Source organism: Oryx dammah, unplaced genomic scaffold, assembly GCF_014754425.2.
Source record: "Oryx dammah isolate SB20612 unplaced genomic scaffold, SCBI_Odam_1.1 HiC_scaffold_21, whole genome shotgun sequence".
Lineage (NCBI taxonomy): Eukaryota > Metazoa > Chordata > Mammalia > Artiodactyla > Bovidae > Oryx > Oryx dammah.
In genome coordinates, this window is record NW_024070205.1 from 78,064,714 (window position 1) to 78,082,414 (window position 17,701).

At 47.4% G+C, this 17,701-nt stretch overlaps 1 protein-coding gene across 2 annotated transcripts; it reads left to right on the forward strand.

Moving 5' to 3' along the window:
- Positions 1-5,434: 5,434 nt before the first annotated feature.
- Positions 5,435-17,675, forward strand: CHI3L1 (chitinase 3 like 1). 2 transcript variants are annotated; one of them, XM_040263038.1, is made up of 10 exons: positions 5,435-5,598; positions 5,820-5,849; positions 6,728-6,929; positions 7,449-7,505; positions 8,243-8,393; positions 10,325-10,446; positions 13,282-13,405; positions 13,968-14,150; positions 14,647-14,763; positions 14,962-15,595. In XM_040263038.1, the coding sequence occupies exons 1-10, from the start codon at positions 5,550-5,552 to the stop codon at positions 15,100-15,102; spliced, it is 1,176 nt and encodes a 391-aa protein (XP_040118972.1). In that variant the 5' UTR covers positions 5,435-5,549; the 3' UTR covers positions 15,103-15,595. The 2 variants fall into 2 exon arrangements, with proteins under 2 accessions (XP_040118972.1, XP_040118973.1); XM_040263039.1 differs by lacking the exon at positions 14,962-15,595 and adding an exon at positions 17,485-17,675 and having other exon boundaries at positions 5,470-5,598.
- Positions 17,676-17,701: the final 26 nt, after the last annotated feature.

Genomic DNA, 17,701 nt, shown 5'->3' on the forward strand with positions numbered 1-17,701 from the left:
AAACCAGTCTAAGATGGTTCAAACTGGTCTAAACCAATCTAAACTGGTCTAAGCTGGTCTCAGCCAGTTCAAATGGGTCTAAACCATTTCCACCTGGTCTCAGCTGGTTCAAACCGGCCTCAACCAGGTCAAACCGGTCTGAGGCTTTTTATACTGGTCTAAGCAAGTCTCAGCCAGTTCAAACAGGTCTAAACCAGCCTCAGAGGCTTTTTAAACTGATCTAAACAAGTCTTAGCCAGCTCAAACAGGTCTAAACCAGCGTCAGAGGCTTTGTAAATTGGTCTAAACCAGTCTCAGCCAGTTCAAACCAGTCTGAACTGGTCTAAATCAGTCCGGGCCTGGGCTCATGGTGGATTTTAGAGCCTACTAAATTGCATTTTGAATGTCATTTTGTCCCAATTGAACTTTCAGATTTCAAAAGGAAAAAAAAAAAATACCTGAGTGATCTTAAATTTATTATAAGCTGATATATCATTAGCACAATTTAAAAAGAACAATTTTGTAAATTGTAATGACATGTATTGATATGGCTTGTCTACAGAACAATGATAACACAGGTTAAATAGTATGGAAAGTGCCTTTACTGATTTCCTATACTTTTCATGGCCAAATTCCGTATTTTATAAGTTTGAGGCAATGTAACCAAACTGATATAGCTTATTTACCTTTGGAGAGAATTAATACTTGTGATCATGTAGGTTATTTATATAGGCTCAATAAGAATCTATCCATTTTTCCTACCAGAATATAATTGAATATTGACTATGCCAAAAATTCCACTTAATTAGGTGTGATAAGCCCTTTTTAAAGGAACAAAAATTACATTTTACATGTAAGGATGACATCTATGAAGTCTGCTCAGGAAAACTTTTCTGGGACAGCTTTATGATTTGTGAAATTCCAAAATTTCATTTACTGGCAGGCATATTAACAAACTTTGGAATTTAAGAGAAAATAGTGCTAATAAGGATGGTAAAATTTCTCTGAACATAAAAGTAATTCCCAGCCTAGGAGTTTCACAAGCCTCCAGACAGAAGTTCATTATATGGAGATAAATCAAAAACAACGGCTATCCTGACTGGTTTCAGACTCCAAAATAATAAATTCTGACTATTTCTCATAAATATGGACTTTTTGACGAAAACTATTTTTGTCTTGATTTTTACCATGCTAACAAGTGAAGATAAACTGAATATGATAGACACGTAAGAAAGCTGTTGATTTCTACTATGAACATGGTAGCCTTAGTCATCTTTTTTCACTTTTTAAATACTTGTTGCAATTTGTATTCAACAAAGGTTTCTTTTGAAGTTACTTTTGCAATTGTTTACTTGTCCACGTGTTTCTGTGTCTGAGTCTTTGACAGAATTTAGTATGTGCTGGCCCTAACACCATGCTGGAGCTGAGGATTTGGAAATGAATTTGAGGAAGAGACCTGACTGTGAATAAAGAACTCCCCCTCAAATACTTGGTAGGATGTTAACATCACCTTCATTTGTTCTGATGCTCCATGCAAAAGGAAAGGATCCTCAAAACAGTTATGCCTGAGCGACTATCCCTGGGATCCAGAAAGTTGTCCTCTGATATAGTTCTGTCTGCCCACAGCCTCCTGATCCAGCCTGATCTGTGCCTTCATTGCCCTACTTTGTTCTTCAAAGTGAAAGAAAGAAAGTGAAAGTCGTTCAGTAGCATCTTACCCTTTGTGACCCCATGGACTGTAGCCTGCTAGGCTCCTCTGTCCCTGGAATTCTCTGGGCGAGAATGCTGGAGTTGTTATGTTAGCCACTCCCTTCTCCATGGGATCTTTCTGTCCCAGGGATCAAACCCAGTTCTCCTGCATTGCAGGCAGATTTTTTTTACTGTCTGGGCCACCAAGGTGCCTCTCTTACCCTACTTCATGCTTCAACCTCTTAAATCCATCCAGGTCCTGGAACATGGCAGCCTCTTCCCATCATGGGCTTTTTCTGTTTCTCCTGCCTCATATGTTTTTGCCAGGTTAGCACCTGTTTTTCCCCTTTCAACTGAAACATCATTTCCCAAGGAAGACCTCCCTGACCACCCACAGCATTTATAAACTCTCCTAACCCTCAGAAGTACTTTGTTGAACTTTTCACAGTTGTAATAAATTACTGCTTTATATAAGCCGCTGTTTAATGTCCATATTCTTTGCAGACCAAGTGCTTCATGAGGACAGGCGCTGATTCTCTGATTTCCCTTCGTTTTCTGCCTCCACCGCCTCCCTCAGTGCAGGGCAACTGTAAGTGCTCAATTAGCATTGGTTGCATGAGTAAATGAATGATAAGAGCACATGATTAGAACGATTGGATCAGGGAAAAATTGTCAGGGTGCTTTTTTGGGTTTTCATTGTACCTCCAGGGTTGGTTATTCACAAGGTGACATAACTATTGAAAAAGATGAAACTTCTAGCACCTCAGGTTCCAAACTCAAAGCAGAAGAGTTTGGAGTTGTGTACCATCCTGAGATCATTTTTTCATTTATTCAGTTACTTAAGAAATACTTTACTAAGCATCTACTATGTGTCAGGCACTAGGGGTGAACACAAATGTGAGTAGAACAGGACCCTGTCTTTGCCTTTACTGAGGGAGGCAGACATTAATGACATCCGCACTCAGACACAAGATGTAAAATTATAACAGAGTCATGTGCTAGGAAGAGAGGTACAAAGTACTCTGACAGCCCCAGTAGGGATCTTCCCTCACAGGGGAGTCTGCCTTTTCTGAAGGTGCTTGCTGAGCTGCAGTCTGAAGGATGAGTGTGTTAAGTTGAGAATATGCAGATTATGACCTGCAGGCCCGAGGAGGCGGGAGCCAGGCACCCAGGGTGGGCAGGAGGCTCCTTCACTATCAGCTTCGACTTTGGGGAGATGAAAACCCTGGGGCTGTTTTGATTGAAGGCACAGTTTCAATACACAAAGGAAGTGAAGTGGCAGGATTACTTACAGACTCCAGAAACAGAGGAGGGAGGAGTGCAATGAGCTGGGGGTGGGAGCAGTGCTCTGTCCTAGCTCACAAGCCAGCAGGAGACAGAGAGCAAGGACTTTTACTTACAAGGTGGTTGAGGAGCACCACCTCCCTCCTCTGTTTCTGGAGTCTGTAAGTAATCCCGCCACTTCACTTTCTTTGTGTATTGAAACTGTGCCTTCAATCAAAACAGCCCCAGGGTTTTCATCTCCCCAAAGTCGAAGCTGATAGTGAAGGAGCCTCCTGCCCACCCTGGGTGCATGGCTCCCGCCTCCTCGGGCAGCAGGTCATAATCTGCATATTCTCAACTTAACACACTTACTCATCCTTCACTTTTCGAGAGGGCTCAACTTTAAAATTTTATTTTAAAAGGTGCCTGGGGAAATGCAAAGCAGGACCTTGTGGCTGGAATCCTAAACTCAGGTTCTTATCTAAATTGCCAGATTCTGGGTGTAAGTAGAGTTGTCATACTGTAAAATGCTTAACTCAAAATAGCTGCCTCATCACAAGAAATGATGCAGACATGAAGTTCATGCTGCTTGTTGTGACATGAAAAGTCCTTTGTCTCTGCCCTAAGGTTCTGTGTCTTCTGTCGGAATCCATGTGACTGTGGCTGTGTATCTCATTAGCTTGCAAGTAGTATAAAATCTCAGGCACTTTATAGTTATTGACATGCAAGTAGATGGCATATACAAAAGACGTGTGGTGGAAGAGAGCAGAGCAAATATAAGAAAGTTCAAGAAAGAAGGCATTGGGACTTCCCTGGCGGTCCAGCAGTGAAAGTTTTGTGCTTCCACTGGTTTCGAACCCTGGTTGGGGAACTAAGAGCCCGCATGCCACGTGGTGCGGACAAAAAGTAAAAAAAGAAAGGTGGAATGAATGGATGGGTTACAGGGGGTGAAAGGAACAGGGCATGAGATGAGGTTGGGAGGTGCCCGGGGACCCTCGGCCAGTCATGCTGGGGCAGCCCCAGGGAATGTCTTGGCCACTTCTAGCCACTTTCATGCACGACGATGTGGAACTAATGAACTGGGTTTGGGGGAGCACATGGGCCAGTCTAAGCCTATGAAATAATTTTTAACAAAGGAGGAGAGTGAAAGTAGATGTTTTCTTAACATCCTGCACCCTGTTATGACAATTTTCACATACCTACCACTGTAATATTTCTATTAGACATTAGAAGAAATCTGCTTCCCAGTGCCCCAAACAAAGAAAGGTTATTATGAACTATCATTTCTGTCAGTTATCTAGGGTACAAAAGAAGCCTATTTGCCTTAAAAGGGTGAAGCAATGACCCTTTAGTATTCATGAGTATGACTCTGGACAAACTGCTCTCTGACCATTTCTTTCAGTGAAGAGTTGTTTCAGTTTTACAGGGAGAGGAAGGAAGAGCTGTGCACAGAGGGACAGACCTCACCAAGAGAGGGCTGTGAAAGCAGTGTGGCTAACATCGGATTAGTACCTAATGTTAGTGTAAAAGTAAAGGTATCTATTGAGAAGCCTTCTGACCTATTCTAGCAACTGGACTTCTGAATTTGTCACTCCCTGCCTATTAATTTATTTATAGCCTACAAAGAATGGAGTTGTCCAGGATCTTTGGCTCAAAATGTATCCACAAATAAGACAAATCATGCAGAGCCTTGTTAAGAAGTTTTGTTGTTATCTGAAGAGTGACCAAAAAAAAAAAAAAATCGCCGAGGGATCTAGAAAAGGGTGGTATCATTGGGCTTCAAAAGAGAGGAGCTGAGGGAATGGAGGTGATTGATCTTCTGAGCTGATCTGCTCCTGGGGGAAGCTGAGTTGTCTGCATTTTTACTTCTTGGTACTTCACTGAAGCCCCAGACTTGCCAAATTCTTTCTCATTCATTGTAACTGGCATTTCAAAAGGAGGGAAAGCAGCAGCAGGTCTCAGAGTGCCACTCAGCAACTTCCCACTCCTCTCTAGCTTTTCTTGTTAAACAATCAGCATGTCAGGCTCTGTGACCTGTAAGGCTCTGTGGCCCTCACCTTGACCTTCAGGCTGCTATGGGAAACAGGCTTAGAGAGGAGGAGATAGGGTCAGGCAGGGTGATGCCGGGGTCAGGGAGAGAAGAAATAACAGCCTTGTTTGGAGGTGCTGCGGGTTGCAGAATTCAATTGTGCCCAGTTTCTGCCTGGCCAAAGGCCTGGACAGAGGGCTGGAGAGGCAAAGGTAGAGGTTGCCAGAAAAGCAGGGGAACTGCTGACTTTTGGAGAAAAGTGAGTGGGAGGCTGAGTCACTGGCCCCAGGAGCCCCCAGATCATCCCTCTAATGGCTGTTCTACCGGCAGATGCCTCAGGGAGACCTGGCCCAAATTTTCAAGACTTTCCAGGGTTTCCCAATCCACTTCTAGCGGCCCACAGTGCTCCTCCCCCGCCACTTCAGTCTGCCAGTTCCTTCACTGACACACAGCTCGGTTTCCTGTAAAGGGAGGATTGCGGTGCAGGGGAGTGGAGAAGGGTACATATAAGAGGAAGCTGGAGGCCCAGGAAGCGTCCTGCTCAGGCAGCTGGGGAGCAGGAACCTGAACTGGAGGAAGAGGCCGCGCCATGCCCTCCTCTGCCGCAGCCAGGATGGGGCTGAGGGCAGCTCGGACAGGTCTGTGGGTTGGCCGCAGAGCTACTGCTTGCAGAGGCTGGCCTCCTACCTGCTGTGGGGAGAGGCAGTGGGCGGGAGAAGGGGCGGTGCAGAGCCAGGGGAGAGAGAGGAGGTGCCTGGTGTGAGGAGGCCCTGGATTCCCTGGAGGCGGGGCGGGTGCAGGGAGCAGGAGGGAGGGCCAGAGGTGCTTGCAGGGGGTCTCATCCTGGATTTCCCTTCAGGTTTTGCGGTCCTGGTGCTGCTCCAGAGCTGTAAGTAACCTTCTTTTAAGTCATGGAAGGTGGGGGTGTGGTGAGGGCTATATGGAAGGGACCTTGGCACTTTTTCCCAGTTTCTTCTGTGATTCAAATGGCTCAGAAACATTAGCACTTGTTAAACCAAGGTGATGAGTATATAGATGTTTATTATATGACTCTCTACTTTTCTGTATATTTAAAATTTTTCAAAATTAAAATCTTTCAAAGGCTCAGGTTCAATGAAGGCTTCAACCAATAGTCTAGTGGGAACCACTAACAGGTTCCTACTCCAATCAAGAGGGCAGAAGAGGCCTGCTCTGCAGCAGCAGAAATTAGAAAAAGAAGAGAGGGGGAACTTTCCGGTCCACTGGGTGATTGTGTCCCAGCTAGGGGGATGGACTGAGGGGCCTGGAGTCTGCCATTCTGGGTGGGTTACAAGTCAGGGGTACCTCCCCCATGAAGGCAGAGAAGAGACAGGCCAGAGCCTCTCAGATCAAGGACTTCTGAAAGGCAAAGGTCTTCTAACACTGGCTGTTTGGGGCTAGGCCACTCCTCTCCTTCAAAGCCTCCAGGAAACCTTCCTTACTTGCACCAAGTCCCATCTCATCTTTATTCATCAGAACCCCCCACTCCATACAGTGTTCTGTTCTTAGTCTGCAGTATATTTATATACCATGTTTGATCTTTCCTAAGCATTTTCAAAATAGGTTTTATTTTCACCAGACAGAGAACTCCCTTGAATCAGTTCCTTTCACTGAGAACTTTAACTATGCTCACAATTCTACCCATCCATCCCACCCTTCCCCCAAACCCCACTGGTGCTCAGCTCAGGGTTCAGCCAGAGGGTCCCCGGTTCAACCTTGGCCCAGGGCTCACCCTAGCCCTCTCCTCAGGTGCTGCGTACAAGCTGATCTGCTATTACACCAGCTGGTCCCAGTACCGGGAGGGTGATGGGAGCTGCTTCCCAGACGCCATCGACCCCTTCCTGTGCACCCATGTCATCTACAGCTTTGCCAACATAAGCAACAATGAGATTGACACCTGGGAGTGGAATGACGTGACGCTCTATGACACACTGAACACACTCAAGAACAGGTTGGGCCACTGGCTAGCTAGGGCAGGAGAAAGATGGAGGGTGAGGAGGGCTGGTTTCAGGGTAGAGTACGCCTGATCAAGGGGATGGGCAAGGTCCCCGGGACTCACTTCTGGGTGGAGAATTGGAGGGCCTTGGCTCAAATGGGAGGAAGTGATGAGGGCAGAGGTCAGGGTATAGAAGAAGCCTGCAGAAAAAGGCATAGCTGGACTCCCCTGGGAGAAGAAACTCTCTCTGTCCCCTGAAGGTACCTCTCCACAGAGAAAATGTTCATGGTTCTATTTTGCCATATCGTGGCTTCCCACTGGAGGGAACAAAAATGGGCAACACATCTCAGAATAAGTGTCACAAATACTTAGAAAACCTTAGAATAGTGAATTTCAATGTTGGAAGGGCCTTGGAGGCCTGATTCAATCTCTACCCTAAGCTAGAAGCCTACTACAGTTTCCTAAACGTGCGTCCACCCCATGTCACAGCAACTTCACTCAACACCAGCCTTTCTGCCTCTCTGTGCCCCACAGGAACCCCAAGCTGAAGACCCTCCTATCTGTTGGAGGATGGAACTTTGGTCCTCAAAGGTAGGATGCATCCCCCAGAGGACGATGGGATAAGAGGAAGTATAGGTTTCTCTACACCCACGGGATGAAGGTCTGGGAATGGTGTCAGGAGTTTGCATCATGTGCAATCATGAAATCAGAGCCCAGAAAGGGGAAGGACCTTGCCAAGAGACACACAGCAAGATGGCAGCCAATGTTCTGATTTCTTGCCAATGCTCTTTTTACTACTTCTCAGACATGAAAACAAAGAAATTTGAGGGGATACTGTCCTAAGGGTTGGAAGGAGTGAGATGGAATGAATGGGAATTTAGGAGTGGAGACCCTGGGAGGACTTCCTGGAGTGGGTAGAGTTGGAGCAGCTTTAAAAAGAGTTAAAGTAATGGCTATAACGACTCTCATTTATTGAGTGGTTACTATGTGTCAGGCATCCTGTCCAACCACTATCACATGTAATCCTCATAATAGCACTGTGAGATATTACATTTATGCCTGTTTTACAGCTGAGGAAACTGAGGCTCAGGTTATAATCTGCTCATAACGGCTTGGCTACTAGGTGATAGAGCCAGGGATATTTGATTACAATGCACATGTTCCTTCTATTAATGAGATGATTAGAAGTGGGTCCTGTCCCAACCATGCCCTCCTATAGCTGTGTGAGTTCAGGCTCCCAGCTACACATGCCCCAGAGACCACTCCAAAGGGCCAAGGCACCCAGCATTTTGGTGCTGAGCACTCTACTGTGGTGATTTTGGTTCTAGATTTTCCAAAATAGCTTCCAAGACCCAGAGTCGCAGGACTTTCATCAAGTCAGTGCCACCATTCCTGCGGACCCATGGCTTTGATGGGCTGGACCTAGCGTGGCTCTACCCTGGGTGGAGAGACAAGCGGCATCTCACCGCTCTGGTCAAGGTACTGGTCGGGTTGGGGAAAGGGGCAGGGAGGTGGGGAGCACCGAGGAGTGGGGAGGGCGGAAGCTATCTTTGGGCATGTTCTCCTGAGGCAGGCAAAGGGAGACTAAAGCCTCCTTGCTGCAGAGTCCTGAGATCTGGACCAAAGGAGTCTGGGTCCTGAGGTCTGACACAGCAGGGGAGACATCCTCTGAAAACAGCAGGAGGTGGGCTGGGGTTCTAAGAGGCAGCGTTCGCTAACCAGAGCACCTACTCCTCACTGCCACTTAGTCGGGCATCATTGTCCTCTATTCATTCTCAGACTGACGCCGTGCACTCCTGAGCATGCACTAAATCAGGGATACTCAACTCCATCTGGGGGCAGCCCAAGCACCTCTAGTTACCCTAGGGGCAGAGCAATCAAACAAATTGTTCACAGTATCAGCAACATTCGCTGGATCATAGAGAAAGCAAGGGAATTCCAGAAAAACATCTACTTCTTTTTCATCGACTACAATAAAGCCTTTCACTGTGTGAATCATAACAAACTGTAGAAAATTCTTAAAGAGATGGGAATACCAGACCATCTTACCTGTCTCTTGAGAAACTATGTGGGTCAATAAGCAACAGTTAGAATCTGAACAACTGACTGGTACAAAATTGAGAAAGGACTATGACAAGGCTGTATCTTGTCACCCTGTTTATTTCACTTATATGCAGAGCACATCATCCAAAATGCTGGGCTGGGTGAATTAAAAACTGGAATCAAGATTGCCGGGAGAAACATCAACAAACTCAGATACGCAGATGATACCACTCTAATGGCAGTAAGCAAAGAGGAACCAAAGAGCCTCTCGATGAGGGTGAAAGAGGAGAGTGAAAAAGCTGGCTTAAAACTCAATATTAAAAAACCTAAGATCATGGCAACCAGTCCCATCACTTCATGGCAAACAAAAGGTGAAAAGGAGGAAGCAGTGACAGATATCCTCTTCCTGAGCTCTAAAATCACTGTGGATGGTGACTGCAGCCATGAGATTAGAAGATGGTTGCTTCTTGGACGGAAAGCTATGACAAACCTAGACAGTGTATTAAAAAGCAAAGACATCATTTTGCCAACAAAGGTCCATATAATTAAAGCTATGGTCTTTCCATGGTAGTTATGTATGAGTGTGAGAGTTGGACCAGAGAGAGGGCAGAGGACTGAAGAATTGATGCTTCAAACTGTTGTGCTGGAGAAGACTCTTGAGAGTCCCTTGGACTGCAAGGAGATCCAACCAGCCAATCCTAAAGGAAATTGATCCTAAATATTCATTAGAAGTACTGACACTGAAGCTGAAGCTCCAATACTTTGGCCATCTGATGTGAAGAGCTGACTCATCGGAAAAGACCCTATGCTGGGAAAGATTGAAGGCAGAGGAGAAGGGGGTGACAGAGGATGAGATGGATGGATGGCAACACTGACTCAATGGACATGGACGTGTGCAAACTCCAAGAGATGGTGAGAGACGGAGAAGCCTGGCGTGCGGCAGTCCATGGGGTCGCAAACAGTCAGGCACAACCTGGCGACTGAACAGAGCAGAACAGATTGAACAACAATCACCATGAATCGCTCTAACTTTGTGTTCTCATTTACTACCTTAAACAAAGCACAGACCAACAGGCAAATGTCTTCCAGCTCTATCTGTGGACTAAGTGGGATCACTCTTTATTCTCATGGTCCCTGCAGGATAAAGAAAAATTGAATATTGATGAGTATACATGGGGTGTAGGGATGAGATCGGCCCAAAGTGTTTTTAGGAAAAGGATGGGTGAGCCTGCAGAAGGGACCACTTTATCATTCCCACTAAGCTCTGGTCTGGTTGGAGATTACAGCAGACAGGGAAGGCCAATGACATGCTCAAAGATCTTTCTCCACAAGGCTTGCTGTCACTCACCTGCCTCTCTCCCAACCAGGAAATGAAGGCTGAGTTTGTAAGGGAAGCCCAAGGAGGCACAGAGCGGCTCCTGCTCAGCGCAGCAGTGCCCGCAGGGAAGATTGCTATTGACAGAGGCTATGACATTGCCCAGATATCCCGGTAAGTCTCCTGACCTACTCTGCCTTTGCAGTCTATGTACAGTCAGAAGATCCCGGTAAGTCTCCTGACCTACTCTGCCTTTGCAGTCTATGTACAGTCAGAAGACTGGGCTTTTGGTCCCAGTTCCTCCAGAGATGCGTGACTTTGAGCAAGTCACATCACTTCTCTGTGCCTTAGACTTCCTATCTGTCAAAAGGGGTATAACAATCCCTATCTTTTCTTTTCACTTGGGATATTGTGCTGACCAATTGAGAAAATTGTTATGAATGTATGCTTGTGGGAAAAGAAGTAGAGAAAGTTATACAAATGAGCCAGTCACTAGTCTCTGGAAGGGCAAAGCAGCAGTTAATACCTTTCATTTCTAGGCTGCTGGAGAGTCCTCCAGTGACTGTCTTGCAGAGACTCCCCTTTCTTGTCCACCTGTCCCTTCTCCTTGCCTTGCCTCCTATGCATGTGGCGACGAGCAGTCTCCAGCCAAGCAGCTTGACTTCTTGGTGGAACAAGATATGGATCTTAGGAAACCCAAGAGTAAGAAACAAAGACTCTTCACTCTGACTAGAATCTTCTTTAGGGTCTCAGGAACATGTAGATTCATTGCTTTAACTGCAATAATTGCTTTAATTGATCACTTGAGTTCAGTCACTCAGTCGTGTCGGACTTTTTGCAACCCCATTGACCACAGCATGCCAGGCTTCCCTGTCCATTACCAAACTCAGGTCCACCAAGTCGGTAATGCCATACAACCATCTTATCTTCTGTCATCCCCCTTTCCTCCTGCCTTCAATTATTCCCAGTATCAGGGTCTTTTCAAGTGAGTCAGTTCTTCCTATCAGGTGGCCAAAGTATTGGAGCTTCAGCTTCAGCGTCAGCATCAGTACTTCAATGAATATTCAAGACTGATTTCCTTTAGGGTGGACTGATTGGAAATCCTTGCAGTCCGAGGGACTCTCAAGAGTCTTCTCCAACACCACAGTTTAAAAGCATCAATTCTTCGGTGCTCAGCTTTCTTCACAGTCCAACTCTCACATCCATACATGACTATTGGAAAAAAACATAGCTTTGACTAGATGGACCTTTGTTGGCAAAGTAATGTCTCTGCTTTTTAATATGCTGTCTAGGATTGGTGATAGCTTTTCTTCCAAGGAGCAAGCATCTTTTAATTTCATGACTGCAGTCACCATCTGCAGTGATTTTGTAGCCCCAAATATAAAGTCTCACTGTTTCCATTGTTTCCCCATTTATTTGCCATGAGGTGATAAGACCGGATACCACGATCTTAGTTTTTTGAATTTTGAGTTTTAAGCCAGCTTTTTCACTCTCCTCTTTCACTTTCATCAAGAAGCTCTTTATTTCTTCTTCGCGGGTGGTGTCATCTGCATATCTGAGGTTGCTGATATTTCTTCCAGCAGTCTTGATTCCAGCTTGTGCTTCATCCAACCCCGCGTTTCACATGATGTGCTCTGCATAGAAGTTAAATAAGCAGGGCGACAATATAGAACGTGACATACTCCTTTCCCTATTTGGAACCAGGCTGGTATTTCATGTCTGGTTCCATTGCTTCTTGATCTGTATATAGATTTCTCAGGAATCAGGTAAGGTGGGCTGGTATTCCCACCTCTTTAAGAATTTCCCACAGTTTGCTGTGATCCACACAGCCAAAGGCTTTGGTATAGTCAATAAAGCAGAAGTAGATGTATTTCTGGAACTCTCTTGCTTTTTCGATGATCCAACAGATGTTGGCAGTTTGATCTCTGGTTCCTCTGCCTTGTCTAAATCCAGCCTGAACATCTGGAAGCTCACAGTTCATGTACTATTGAAGCCTGGCTTGGAGAATTTTGAGCATTACTTTACTAGCATGTGGAATGAGTGCAACTGTGCGGTAGTTTGAACATTCTTTGGCATTGCCTTTCTTTGGGATTGGAATGAAAACTGACGTTTTCCAGTCCTGTGGCCACTGTTGGGTTTTCCAAATTTGCTGGCATAATGAATGCAGCACTTTCACAGCATCATCTTTCAGGATTTGAAATAGCTCAACTGGAATTCCATCACTTTGTTCATAGTGATGCTTCCTAAGGCCCACTTGACTTTGCACTCCAGGATGTCTGCCTCTAGGTGAGTGATCACACCATTGTGATTATCTGAGTCATGATTTTTGTATAGTTCTTCTGTGTATTCTTGCCATCTCTTCTTAATATCTTCAGCTTCTGTTAGGCCCATACCATTTCTGTCCTTTATTGTGCTCATCTTTGCATGAAATATTCCCTTGGTATCTCTAATTTTCTTGAAGAGATCTTTAGTCCTTCCCATTCTATTGTTTTCCTCTATTTCTTTGCCTTGATCATTGAGGGTGGTCAAGTGATCATTGATCACTTAGAGGGTGAGAATGAGCTGGCTCTCAATCATTTGCCCCAAACACCTAAAGCTCATATTCAGGCAATCCACCTGGAGACCCCTAATCTGTGTGTATAGAAAGCTTACTCCCTATTACAAGGAATCATAGTTTCAGGCCATCCTTTGGTCCTGCTCTTTCCCCACAAGGCTAGTTACTGATGATATTAATCTGCTTTCTCAAAGATGAATGTGATTGGAGAGTAGGGATTGAGATGTGCTGGAGGGCAGCTCCCAGTTGTGTCCTGCGAGCAGATAGGAAGAGTCCTGTTCTTGCTTTGAATGCTGCTGTGGGACCCTGAGCAAGAGCCTGGGTCCAGCAGCCTAGTCTGGCCACTGGGTTCTACCAGATTTTGGATTAATGACTGCCTGTTTTTCTTGCTCACATTCTGTTGGAGTGGTGTGCTTTTAAACTCTTCACCTTGCCCTGCATCCACTCTTCTATAGACACTTGGATTTCATCAGCCTTTTGACCTATGACTTTCATGGAGCCTGGCGCCAAACAGTAGGACATCACAGCCCCCTGTTTCGAGGCCAGGAAGATGCAAGTTCTGACAGATTCAGTAATGCTGTGAGTGTCCCAAAGGAGGGAAGGCTGAGAGGGGGCCACAGAGACCTGCCACCTGCTGGAGCTCACACACCAACCCCTCCATTCCTTGGTGATCCTGTAAGGGAGGGGTTGGGGCCCACTTCACAGATGAGGAATCTGAGGCGCAAAGTTCATTCATTCTCCACAGCTCTGGGAACTGAGGAGGTGATACTTACATAAAGAATCAAGATATCTCCTGACAGGCCTATAGTGTGAAGGCACAGGGCAGATGGGAGAGAGCAAACAAGGGCTGGGGGCTGAGAAGTCAAGAGTCTAGTCTAGCCCTGCCATTTGCTTGCTGTGAAATGTGAGCCAGTCACCTGATTTCTACAACTACAAAACAGCATCTCTTCCTATACCTAAGAGGATTTCTTTGGGATGGAAGCTGTACAGTGCTTTTTAGACTGACATTATAAGTTCCCAGGAGGAACGGAATTCCAGATGCATCTAGATCTGGAACTCCTTTCAAGGCAGCAGTGGAAATTGCACGACCTTTTCCCTCCTAGACTAACTGCTCAAACTGTCCTGCCCTTCCCACACCCAGGACTACGCTGTGAGCTACATGCTGAGGCTGGGGGCTCCAGCCAATAAGCTGGTGATGGGTATCCCCACTTTTGGGAGGAGCTTCACTCTGGCCTCTTCCAAGACAGATGTGGGAGCCCCCATCTCAGGGCCAGGAATACCAGGCCGGTTCACCAAGGAGAAAGGGATCCTTGCCTATTATGAGGTATGAGCTAGGAAGAAGGTAAGATTTCCCACAGCATCAGCAGCCCTGGCGAAGGTGACCCTCCAAATCACCCCCACTTTACTCCTTTGAAAATTAAAAAAAAAAAATTCCAGCAGACCTAGCACTGTAGAGAGGAGGGAGGAGGAGGGCAGGCACATCACGTCTTCATCCCCTCCGGCCACCAAGTTGAGGCCTTCCTTTTAGTCCAGGATAAAGCAACGGCCAAGAGGTAGGTTCTTTTGTTTTGACCCAACCTCTGCTGCTCTGAGTTGCCTTGGCCAATCCTCAGTGTCAGTGCAGAGCAGCCACAGAACCCGGGATATTTGCATCTATTTTAAGTAAAGTTGTCTGAAATCTGCAGGTTCTAGGGGCAGGTGCAACCTGCAGGATGAAGCAAGGGGCTGCAATAGATTTGGGGGGGTAACATCCCCCCAGTGACCGGCAGCGTCTCAGCGCAGCTCTCCAGCCACCACTGCCCTGTTCTCTCTCTGCTCAGATCTGTGACTTTCTCCACGGAGCCACCATCCACAGATTCCGTGACCAGCAGGTCCCCTATGCCACCAAGGGCAACCAGTGGGTGGCATATGACGATCAGGAGAGCGTCAAAAACAAGGTATGTTCACAAGGCCACACCCACCATATAAAAAGCGAGAGGGACGCCCCCTGCATTGAGGGTGGGGCTTGGCTACAGGGGTGTTTCCGGTCCCGGTGTCTGCTTTTCTCTCCTCTGAGGAGGCGTCTAGATAGCATGCCCCCATGTGCACCCTGGCACAGGGAACCCAGCCACGCCCGCCTTGGGTCTCCCCACCAGGCGCGGTACCTGAGGAACAGGCAGCTGGCTGGCGCCATGGTGTGGGCCCTGGACTTGGATGACTTCCGGGGCACCTTCTGTGGGCAGAACCTGACGTTTCCTCTCACGAGTGCCGTCAAGGATGTGCTTGCTGGGGTGTAGCCTTCTGCCCTTGGGCTCACAGTGGGGCAGGGATGCCGCTCACACTTGGCTCGGACTGACCAGAAGCCTGATCTCCTGCCCTGCTGGGGCCCCGCTGAGCCTCAGCCTTCCTTCTTTGGGCCCATGTGAGGGCCACGGCTCCGCAGTCTGAGCTCAGCTCTGGTTCAGGGGCAGGCCAGGGTGGGGCTGCGGGGCCCGCACAGCGCACGGTGCAGGCTCAGCATGTACCTGCTGACGAACGAGAATGCTCAGCAGCGCCAAGCCCGACACCAGGAGATTTCTTCCCCTTGCTTACTCCTGGGGCCTGATGCCTAAGGACGCCATTTTGGCAAGCTCTGCGGCCACACAGACTTACAAGAAGCAGCAACCACACTAATTACACCGTCTGCAAAGCCTAGCTTGAAACCTTTTCCCGGGAACATAACTGTGTCTCCATCCCACTTCCCCTTGCTGGTTCTGCACCTGCTCAATAAAGCACCAAGGCTCATCTGTTGTTGGCGCTTGCTCAGTATCTGCGGCCCCACTGGGCTCACCTCCCACCTCTCTTCTGGATTCCTTTCTCTCAGACTTGGGAGCCCTGAGGTGCAGAAAGTGAGACCACCCTGTCCTCTGCTGCCTCCAGGGCATCCCCCAAAGTGGCAAGCATCACCAGATTCATCAGTTGTGGACTTAACCCAAAAGTGCTGGAGGCCTTCTAGACCTTAAAGTCATTGTCATCCAGACTTCTCTATACATTCTTTGTTGAAAGAAGCCTTTTCTGTTTCCACGGGCTAGCAGACACTAGGAAGGAAACCCTTTAATCCCAACCCTTCATCTCTTCTCACCCTGGGGAGGGGAAGAAGCCAATATAGGGCCAGGTTAGAGAGAGCCAAGAGCCTTGACCCTGGACTCAGAGATAGAAGGAGACACCAATGTTACCTCACACACTGTCCCACAATCCCAGGTCTAGAGTCTCTGCAGATCTTGAGAGCTGGCCTTCCAAGCTCCCCACTCTCAGTGACCAGTTGCTCATCACCTTAGAAGAGCCCTTTTCACTGCTGGACTGAAATTGGTCAGATGTCGTAGGGCTGTAGCCTAGCCCTCTGTCTCTCTCCTCTCAGGACACACTCAGCCCTCAGCCCATGCAGAAATCAAGGCTCCTTGGCCCAGCCTGGGACACGAGGTGGGGGCCAGATAAGACAGTGTGGGTCAGACAGGACGAGCTCAGAAGATCAGCCAGGGTTCTAGCCTTCATGAAGGCGAAATGTTCTTAACAGTTCCTGCACACTCCAAGAGCCTTGGACAAGCTTTGTATCCAAAGGGAGTTCATCTGCATGCTCCAAAATCAAAGAGAATTTATTTGTGGGTTCCCGGATGTTTGATTTATCTGTGACTTGGCCCAGTGGCTTGTGGCACTAGTTTGAGGTGTGGGGAAAGGAAATACCTATCGGCCTCCCTGAAATCTGAACTAGCTGGAGCAGGACAGAGGCAACTAATCCTAAGGTCACTGCCAAGCTGAAGGCAAAGAGAGTGAGAACTTGGCCAGAGCTTCAAGGTTGCCTGGCATTTCACTGCTGGCCAGTGGGCCCAGCTTTCCCAATCTGTGCCCGCGGCCCTCCCACCACACGGGGGTCTTTGAAATCCCAGGAGCTGTGAGTCCTCCGGTGCAGCTAACCTGCTCCCCACCTCCCCCGGCCACCCTTCCCCCATCCTGGGACAGGCTCTGCAAGGCTGACTCAGGGTCCCGCAGAGTTAGTCACACTCACTTATAGCTGCAGAGTCAGAGGCCAGGGATGGGGATTGGGTCTCCAGGACCTGAGTCCCTCCCAGCAGGACTCTGACTCACCCAGCAGAAGGCCTGGGCACACAAGCAGGGCAGGATCGAGAGGCTCCTGAGGCCCTCCACTGCCCTTCCCAACAAGGACAGCCACTGTGGGACCTGGCCACACTCCTCAGCCCTGGGGAAGGGGCAGAGCGTGAACGCGACTGATGGCTTGAAATAAATTACACGGGCATTGATTTTAAAATGGTAGGATATATCATACATGCTGAAGAGCACACAAAATGTATATATATTTTTTAATTTAAAGAATTACTATATAGTGAAAGCCTGTAAAACTACTACCCAGGACGGGAAACAAGACCTCATTCGTGCCTCTGAAACTCCATGTCTCTGTCCCTCCACCCAGAGGCAAGCATTATCCTAATCTTCTTTGCCTTCTTTGGTGGTCTTATCACCTAAAGATGCCCCTTGAAGAAGAGAGCTGGTGCTGCCCGTGTTTGAATTGAGTACGAATGGGGTCGCATCACTATCTGTGCCCAGCTTCTTTTGCTCCCTGTTATGTCTGTTTGATCAACCGTGTAGCTGAAGTTTGCTCATTTTATTTCATTTTTGGTTTATAGGTGCACATATACGCCACTTATTTATGCATTCCTCTGCTGAGACAGAGCTGTGTTCTCCAAATTTAATGTTATCAACAATGCTGCTGTGAATGTTTACATGCATGTTCCTGGGACTGTAACTGCTGGGTCACATGTTTTCAGTTTGACTAGATACCATCTCACTTTTTTCAAAGAGATTGCTCCCATCTACAGTCCCGCCAGCAACAAATCTTAATGT

Coding starts and splice junctions, on each gene's coding strand:
- CHI3L1 (XM_040263038.1), top strand. CDS start 5,550: ATGCCCTCCTCTGCCGCAGCCAGGATGGGGCTGAGGGCAGCTCGGACA. Junction 14,151..14,646: donor GGATCCTTGCCTATTATGAG/GTATGAGCTAGG, acceptor CTCTCTGCTCAG/ATCTGTGACTTTCTCCACGG. Junction 14,764..14,961: donor AGGAGAGCGTCAAAAACAAG/GTATGTTCACAA, acceptor TCTCCCCACCAG/GCGCGGTACCTGAGGAACAG.